This window comes from Marmota flaviventris, chromosome 9 (assembly GCF_047511675.1).
Source record: "Marmota flaviventris isolate mMarFla1 chromosome 9, mMarFla1.hap1, whole genome shotgun sequence".
In the NCBI taxonomy this organism is placed as follows: Eukaryota; Metazoa; Chordata; class Mammalia; order Rodentia; family Sciuridae; genus Marmota; species Marmota flaviventris.
Window position 1 is genome coordinate 108576834 of NC_092506.1, and position 9771 is coordinate 108586604.

General features: G+C 34.1%; 2 protein-coding genes across 3 annotated transcripts in view; one reads left to right on the forward strand and one right to left on the reverse strand.

The window, feature by feature from the left end:
* LOC114088830 (olfactory receptor 8G50-like) overlaps positions 1 to 1760 on the reverse strand; it is a 170479-nt gene extending 168719 nt beyond the window's left edge. For both annotated transcript variants that reach the window (XM_071616804.1, XM_027930566.2), the window contains exon 1: positions 1646 to 1760. The gene's annotated coding sequence lies outside the window, so the exon portion shown is untranslated. The remainder of the gene's footprint in view (positions 1 to 1645) is intronic.
* Positions 1475 to 2416, forward strand: LOC114088853 (olfactory receptor 8G50-like). The gene has a single exon (XM_027930589.2). The coding sequence runs from the start codon at positions 1484 to 1486 to the stop codon at positions 2414 to 2416; it is 933 nt and encodes a 310-aa protein (XP_027786390.2). The 5' UTR covers positions 1475 to 1483.
* Positions 2417 to 9771: the final 7355 nt, after the last annotated feature.

Genomic DNA, 9771 nt, shown 5'->3' on the forward strand with positions numbered 1-9771 from the left:
CTTACCTCACTTTCTATGATATTCTCCAGTTACACCCATTTTTCTACTAATGACACAATTTATTTCTTTATGCAGACTAAAACTTTAAAATTCTGTTAAATATACATAAGCTCTATTAAATTTTCTTTACTAAATCATCTGTTGACAAACACCTAGGTTGGTTTATTTATGTAGCATTGTCACTTGCACTGTTATGAACATGTGTTTGCATATATCACTGTAATATGTGGACTTTAACTCTTCTGGATAAATATCCAGAAGTGGTATAGCTGGGACATTTGGTGGTTTCACTGCTACTCTTTTGAACCTCCATATGAATCCCCATAATATTTGTACTAATTAACAGTCTCATATTTACAGCATTTAATTTTTTTACATTATTAATGATTGGCATTTTAACTGGTGTGAGATAAGACCTCAGTGTAGATTTGATTTGCATTTCTGTGATTGCCAAAGATGTTAAATTTTTGCATAAATTTTTACCCATATATATATTTTTTTTAAGAAAAGGGAAATGTAACTTTATTTTTCTATTTCATATTTGCTTTAGTTTCCTGAGTTCCTTGTATTGTCATAGAAATTTTATGATAAACTTTTCAAGATCTGAAAATAACAGAGCTCGGATTTTGATAGGAAATGCACTGATTTTTGCAGAAAAATTTTGAGAAATTTCACAGTTTGAGAAAGTTTCTTCTTCATTTCATGAATATAAAATGTCTTTTCATATATTTATCTTTAATTCCATTTATAATGCTTCTAATTTTAAATGAATGCCTTGAATTGGTCTTTTTAATCTATTCCTAAGTATTTTATTATTTCCCATGGTATTGTAAATGATTTTTTATTGTTCACAGCAAGTTTATAGGAATAAAATTCTGTTGGACTTCTTCTCTACAATCATGCTTAAATTTTAATTACTGCTAATACAACTTTTTACAGGCCTTTCCATAATGAAGATTATATCATTAATAGAAGTAGTGTTACTTCTCTTTTTCCAATGCAGATATCTTTTAATTTCATGTCCTAGGCTGATGGCCCTAGCAACACCACTCAGTATAATGTAGAAAAACAGTGCAGAGAGTAGACATCTTGTTTTGTTTAATAATGTTTAGGATATAGTTTTTCATACATTTGCAATTAAGAGCTGTATTACCTGAGGACATTTGTGTAGGTGCTTTATTATTTTTACTTTATTAGTTATTTTGTTAGTTATAAGAACAGTTTTGTGAGAGATAAAGGACTAGGTACTATTAATAACAAATCATAAAGCACAAAACAAAATATGGATAGTTCTATTTGATACTCATTTAGAATTCACACATTACTGGTATCCCAAGGTCTTTGATGACACAGATGAAGTACTGGTAGAAAAACGAGGGACATGGCTGAAAAAACTTGACCTCTGTTTCAAAATTCATTGTGCAACAGATTAATAATATATATTACAAAAAATATATTTTCTTTTTAGAATTCCCAGAAGAAAATGGCAGAAGGAAATCATTCTACAGTGACTGAGTTCATCCTCACTGGATTAACAGACAAACCAGAGCTCCAGCTGCCCCTCTTCCTCCTCTTCCTAGGAATCTATGTGCTCACAGTAGTGGGGAACCTGGGCATGATCACACTGATTGTGCTCAGCTCTTACCTTCACACTCCCATGTACTATCTCCTCAGCAGTCTCTCCTTCATTGACCTCTGTCAATCCACTGTGATCACGCCCAAAATGCTGGTGAACTTTGTGACAGAGAAAAACACCATCTCTTATGCTGAATGCATGACTCAGCTCTATTTCTTTGCAGCTCTTGCAATTGCAGAGTGTCACATGTTGGCTGCAATGGCATACGACCGTTATGTTGCCATCTGTAACCCCTTGCTTTACAATGTAACCATGTCTAATCAAGTATGCTCCTGGATGGTGTTTGAGGTATATACCATGGGCTTGATTGGTGCAACAGTTCATATAGCCTGTATTTATAGCATGCTTTTCTGTGAAGCTATGATAAATCATTATGCTTGTGATCTTTATCCACTACTGGAGCTCTCCTGCTCCAGTACTTTCATAAATGAGATAGTAGGTCTGTGCATCAGTGCATTTAATATATTTTTTCCAACCCTGATAATCTTTAGCTCTTACATCTTCATCATAGCCAGCATCCTGCGCATTCGCTCCACTGAAGGCAGAGCCAAAACCTTCCGCACCTGCAGCTCCCACATCTCTGCTGTTGCTCTTTTCTTCGGTTCTGGTGCATTCACGTACCTCCAGCCATCGGCTGTCAGTTCTATGGACCAAGGGAAAGTGTCCTCTGTGTTTTATACAACTGTTGTGCCCATGCTGAACCCTGTGATCTATAGCCTGAGGAATAAGGATGTCAAAGTGGCCATAAGTAAGTTCCTTGGAAAAAGAAACTTCCTGTAAAAAAAAAATTGCTTTAGAAAAAATTTACAATTCCTTGCTGTTTGGTAATGAAATGATCCAGAGAAAGCAATGAATATTCACAAGAAATAGGATTAGTGAGAGTTCTTGATTGTTTGGAAGAATGGTACCAAGGTTAGATTAGAATCCCAGTAGACTCATGAAGGACAGTGTTCCTCCTGGAGGCCCCAGAGTCTATCTACCCCCAAATAATCTGTATTATCTCTAAATATTCTTAAGAGTTCTTCAAATCCCTCCAGAGGGTTGATAATGCTTTATACATCTGGAACATGGCTCTTGTCAGGCAATATTCATTTAGTTTCACTCAGAGAATAGATAGGTTTGGTCATATCCTTTGATATTGTCAATAATTTGTGTACCTGGCCATTTTAACTAAGAGTGTTGACAAATATTTCTGAAAGTATGAACTCTAAAATGAATAAATTAATCTATTTGGAATAAAAAATATGATCCATAATTCTTACCAGTGTGTAGAACTATGTCAAGGTATCTGAGTCAGATGGTGGGTAATAACATACTCCTGACCCAGAAGGAAACAGAAATGTCATGGAAGAGGTTGCCAGTGATAAACAAGACTTAATATTGTATGTGAATATTGTATGTTTTTCACATATATCTATGCAACATTTCTTACTGGACAAGAAATTGTGCCTTTATTTCCTACCCATGATATAGAATTTCTCATTTACAACTGTTATTCTTTTACTATTGCATTCATACGGAGTATTTGTTCACACAGGAAATTTAAATTTGTACAATTGCATTCTTCAAGGGAGCTGAAAAGGTGAATTGCTGCCAACAAATTATTTTATTCTTTCATGCCCAAATAAGGTCCTACTGGTGCTCTTGAAAACAGCAGACAGAAAACTAGTTCTCCTGAGAGGTAATTGTCCCCATTAGTCAGTCTCAGTAGACTTCATGGCACCCATCAATTGCTCAGCATCCCTGCCTTCTCCTGATGGTGGTAGTAGCACAAAGATGTTTTCTCCTACTCTCTCCATAAAAGAGTCTCAAAGATTCATGGAGACCAGATATATCTGTTTTATGTAGGAGCCGCTTCTAGATGAAATGTCAGGGTTATGTTCTCTCTTACACCTCTAAGCTTCAAAGCCTTGAAAAAATGTTGCATGAAGGAGGCAAGCCTCATGCCTCCAAGTAACATCATGAGACTCTCTCTTGCTCTCTGTTATGCTATTCCCACAGGCAGAGCACTTGCCACTGCTTCTTTACCCAATATGAGCATTTCAAGTCAGTTATGATTTATTTTTAGAATCATTTGTCTTATCTAATGGGCATAAGACATTGCTTGCATGTGTGTGCCCCCCCCCCCCCCCCCCACAGAATGTTGCCTTAAACCAGAAGGTGAATCAGGAGTGGTTCTGTTGCTTATCACAGATATTGTTTCCTTTAAATTGTTGCTCTACTACACTACATGTTGCTTTCATACAACTGTATCCAGATACTTCCTTCAGCTCCACCACCTGGCCAACAGACACATATCATATGGAAAGGGAAGGGAATGTCGCCTAAGTTTAGAACAGTGACTGGAAAAAATGGACCTCCCCTCTACCTATATTGCAGACAGACTTGGAAGCTGAAATAGGGGCTGAGAAATGCTGTGGGTATCTGGCAACGTGACAAACTAAGACTCAGGGTGTTAGTCTTTGAGGAACAAAGAGAGAATGACTTTCAGGAGTGAACCATTATTCAATGCTTCTATTAACCAGAGATGACTTAATTTGGTTCTCTAGAATTTAAAATTTTGTATTAACATTTCATCTATAAAGAATATTAAATATGAATGTAAAAATACACTATTTTAACATCTTTTAATATCTACTAATAAGGTGCAAGCCATATCAAGCAACAAAGTCCCTATAATACCTCAAAAACTCTACTTATTTCTAAGAACTTGGCTTCATTCTCACAGCTTTCCTACCCTGTCATAGCTTCCTCATTTCATTTTGTCTTTGGATATTTTCACACCTTTCAAGCATAAACACAAGTATTTAATTCTCAGGCATTTCTTACCACCCCAGGCAATAAATGGACATATCTCTGGTTCATCCTACATATTAAATAATGATGTCTCCACTGGTTTGACTTACCATTAATGATTGCTTGTTGGTTCTACTTATAAAAATGTATAATCTGGTGAAAAACTTTATGTACATATTCAAATTAATTTGAAATTAATATATTTGCACCAGAGAAATCAAAGAAAAACTGTATATGAGAATATAACACAAGTTTATCATATTATCTTGTGAAAAAATACTCTGTTTTGTTATTTTCAATTATTAAAACTTTTGGTTACATATACATCCTATGTCCAGTCCTAAGGTTTGATCATTATTGATGAACAACATATGTTATGGGACTACAAATGATTTTACTAAATTTTTGCCCTTAAAAATTAAATGATAGACTTTAACAATTCCCCAAATACATTTAAACACCAAATTAAAGGTCCATATCTGGAAAAAATATGATGAATTTCAGAGTAAATTTAATTGTAAAAATAGTTCAATTTGTTGTTTCAAAATTATGTAACATTTATGAACATTGGGTAAATTATTAAGTAAATTTTACTCCATAATAGTTTACATAAAAATAATTTCAATGTTACATTTTAATTATTCCTCAAAATTTCTTTTTTTTTTCATGAGGAAAAATTAGGACATTTTTCCATTCTAGTCTTGTTAGGCACTTCTTGCAGGTATGTATCAATATAAAGAATTTTAGCAGAGAATTAAATGAAAGCTGTTTTTATTTCATGTGTAAGAAATACTGTTTAATGAATCTATGACATTAATTGAATATAATTAGTACAGGTGAATGAAAATAGAAACAAGTCTTAGAAACTTTGCTTATATATTATACTTTTGTATTTTTCTTTCAAAAGAAATAACTTTAGACAATTAAGTGTCTCAAAATATTCCTGAAATTTTTAATTTTAAATTACTGTCATAAAATTCTCTAGAATCCCAACAATACCTTTCATATAGTTTTTTAAAATCCAGAGTCAAATAAGAACATTGAAAATACTAAATGCTTGAGAACCAAAGTGAGAAAAGAAAATCCTATTTTTTTATTATCCTCAGAGTAGGCACTTGTGAGATGAGACTCCAGTGAGAGGTCTTTATCTTTGTTTGTTCCTAATCAGACTCTGATTATCTCTACGAAGCATATAAAATCATCACATCAGCCAACTTTTGCCAAGTGGCAAGTAGCTTTGGGCAGAAACTTCAGCAGAGATCAGGATTAGTGATGCAAAAGATACCTTTGGTCTGTTACTTCCTCATATCATCAAAATCCTTTTCCTCCAGAGCAACTGAGAAGAAAAATACACAACACTGGACACTCTGGGAAGAAGGAGGGGTATGTCTGAATCCAAGACCTTGACTATTAGAATCTTCTGTTGCGATTTCTGTCTCAGGAGATGACATGGTTGTTTATGTCTCTTCCTATTTTCATTGTAAGACTACATATCTGGTGAGCACATATTCCCATATTACCTTCCTGTCCTGTGCAGTGTGAAACCATGGCAAACCCTTTTTGGTTTAACTGCTTCAACTCAGGCAGGGTGAGGGCTTTGTTCATTCATTTTGAATTTGTATTAACCCATGTCTGTGCTTCTTACAGTAAATTTATTGCTCATCATTTATTGAGACTTGTGATATGCAAGACACTGTGCCAGCACTGTAATGAATTTACAATTAAGTGTGGAAGAAACTTAGTTACCCAAATATCATTGTTTTTAAATTATAGAACAACTTCATCACATCCCAATCAAAAACCTATGCCCATCAGCAGTCCCATTCAGCCCCTCAGTGCCCACAGTCCCTGAAAGACACTAAGCTACTTTCTGTCCCTGTGAATTTTCCCGTTGTGATACTCTGCATCAATGGAATCATACAATGTATGCTCATTTCTATACGCATTGTTTCACTTGAAGAGTTTCAGGTGCATTCATGATGTGCCATGTCTCAGTGCCTTTTTATTGAAGAATAATGTTCCATTATAAGAATATGCTACATTTTATTTATCTATTCATTCCTGAATGAGCATTTGAGTGGCTTTTACTCGTTGGTTCTCATAAGCACAGCTTCTCTGGACATTCACATATAACTTTTTTGTTATGGATGTATGTTTTCTTTTCTTGAGAGTATTTTACACAGCAGTGAAATTTCTGGGTCAGGAGGTAACTCTACATTTCAGAATTTGAAGAACTGCCACAACTGTTTTCCTCAGTTTGTTCCATTTTGCAGTCCCACCAGTAATAGATAAAATGGATAAAGGTTCACAATTCTTCTCATTCTTGCCAACACTTGTTTTTAATCTCTAGTTTTGATCATTAGTTTCCTGATGGATGTGTGTTATTTAGATTTAGATATTAGGTAACCTGCAAAACCTTACATGTGAGACAATGCAAAAAATTTAGAGGTTAAACATTTGGGATATAAGAGCCTTAATCTAATAAGTGTATCAGTACCCTGATAGAGATAATTGGGTGGTAACTGTAGACTGGTAGGTTGTGACTTGAGGAGGTAGGTCAATGGAAGCGTGATACTGGAGTATAAATTTTGATCCAGTAAGCGGCTTGCTCTCTCTCTCCCCCGTCTCTCCTTATGGAATTACATGTCATGAGTCACTTCCCTCCATCATGCCTGTCTGCTCTGATGTTCTGCCTCACCTCAGGCCCAGAGCATTGGAGCTGCCATCTGTAGACTGAGACATCCGGAATCATGTGCCCAAAATAAACTTAACCTCCTCCAAAATATTTCTTATCAGATCTTTTGGTCACAATAGTGAAAAGCTCATTAATGCAACGTGAAATGTTTTATCACAGTGATTTCATTTGAATTTTCTTAACAATTAATGATAATGAACATATTTTAGGAATTTATTACTCATTCATGTATCTTTCTTAGATTTAATGTCTATTAAAATTCTCTGACTTTTAAAAATAGGTTCTTGACCTTTTCATTGTTAAATTGTTAAGTATTCATTATGGATCCTGACCACAAACTCTTCCTTGATATTAGTATTCAGGAAATTAAATATACATTGAAAGTATATTCCCAATTTTATACACTGTCATAAAATCCCTTTCTTCATGTTGTTCTTTAAAGGCCTATCTGTAAACTTTATCATGATATTCACTTTATTTTTTTCCTATGGTAGTCTCTGGTTTTGGTACTTATCTAAGAAATTACTATCAAATCCAAAGCCACAATTATTTAGAATATTTTTTTTCCAATATTGCTATTATGCCTTACATTTAGTCCTATGACTCATTTTGAGTTAATTTTTTTGTGGGTGCTATGAGAAACAGTTTTAAATTAATTCTGTGCATGTAGTTATCTTTTCCATAATTGTTCAGAAAAACTCATTCTTTTCCTGTTGCATCTTCATGAAATCCTTATAACAACTCTATTGAAGTTTTTTTCAATGAATGTATAATGACTTTCATTGTTTTTATTTAGTTAATTCCTTAGCATTTTATTATTTTTTGTTATTATAAATAGAGTTGATTTTGTGAATTGCAAATGTGTGAAATCAATTGAATTGCTATACTGACTTTGTGCTCTAAAACCAGGCTCAAGAATAAAAATATTTCCAATTATATTTTTTTCTTATTCATAGGTTCTTTATGCTTTTCTGTATACAAGTTTTTGACATTTTAAAAATAGAGAAGGATCCATGTGCTGCTGAGAAAAAAAAGTATATCCACATGATGTTGGTTGATATATTCTATATATGTCAATTAAGTCTAAGTTACTAATTGTTTTATAGTTTTTTAATTCAACTTTTGTTTGGAAGATCTGTCCAGTGGTGAAAGAGGTGTGTTAAAATCACCCAAGATTATTGTGTTGTGGTCTATTTGTCTCTTGAACTTAAAAAGAGTTTGATTGATGAACATAACTGCACCATTCTTTGGGGCATATATATTCATGATTGTTATGTCTTGTTGGTGAATGGTTCCATTTAGCAGTTTGTAGTGTCCTTCTTTATCCCTTTTGATTAACTTTGGCTTGAAGTCTATTTTATTTGATATGAGTATGGACACCCCTGCTTGCTTCTGAGGTCCATGTGAGTGGTATGATTTTTCCCAACCTTTCACCTTCAGTCTGTGTATGTCTTTTCTTATCAGATAGAAGAAACCATCAAAAGATTACCAACCAAGAAAAGCCCAGGACCAGACGGATATACAGCCAAGTTTTATAAGACCTTTAAAGAAAAACTAATACCAATATTCTTCAATCTATTTCAGAAAAAAAGAAAAAGAGGGAGTACTTCCAAATTCATTCTATGAGGCCAATATCACCCTGATTCCAAAACCAGTCAAAGACGCTTCAAAGAAAGAAAACTTCAGACCAATATCTCTAATGAATATAGACGCAAAAATCCTCAATAAAATCCTGGCAAATCGGATACAAAAATATACCAAAAAGACCGTGCACCATGATCAAGTGGGATTTATCCCCGGGATGCAAGGTTGGTTCAACATATGGAAATCAATAAATGTAATTCATCACAACAGTAGACTTAAAGATAAGAACCACATGATCATCTTGATAGATGCAGAAAAAGCATTTGACAAAATACATCATCCCTTTATGTTCAAAACACTAGAAAAACTAGGGATGACAGGAACTTACCTCAACATTGTAAAAGTTATCTATGCTAAGCCTCAGGCCAGCAACATTCTAAACAGAGAAAAACTGAAGGCATTCCCTGTAAAATCTGGAACAAGACAGGGATGCCCTCTCTCACCACTTCTATTCAACATAGTTCTTTAAAACTGGTCAGAGAAATTATACAGATGAAAGAAATTAAAGGAATAACTATAGGAAAAAAAAAGAACTTACACTAGCACTATTTGCTGATGATATGATTCTATACCTAGAAGACCCAAAAAACTCTACTGAGAAACTTCTAGAATTAGTAAATAAATTCAGCAAAGTGGCAGGATATAAAATCAATACCCATAACTCAAAGGCATTCCTGTATATCAGTGACAAATCCTCTGAAAAGGAAATGAGGAAAACTATCCCATTCACAATATCCTCAAAAAAATAAAATAAAATACTTGGGAATCAACTTAACAAAAGAGGTGAAAGGTCTATACAATGAAAACTATAGAACCCTAAAGAGAGAAATAGAAGACCTTAGAAGATGGAAAGATCTACCTTGCTTATGGGTAGGCAGAATTAATATTATTAAAATGACCATATTAACAAAGCATTAGGAATGGAAGCACCATATGACCCAGCTATACCAGTCCTCAGTATTTATTCTGAAGACTTTAAAGCAGCCACTATAGTAGTGAT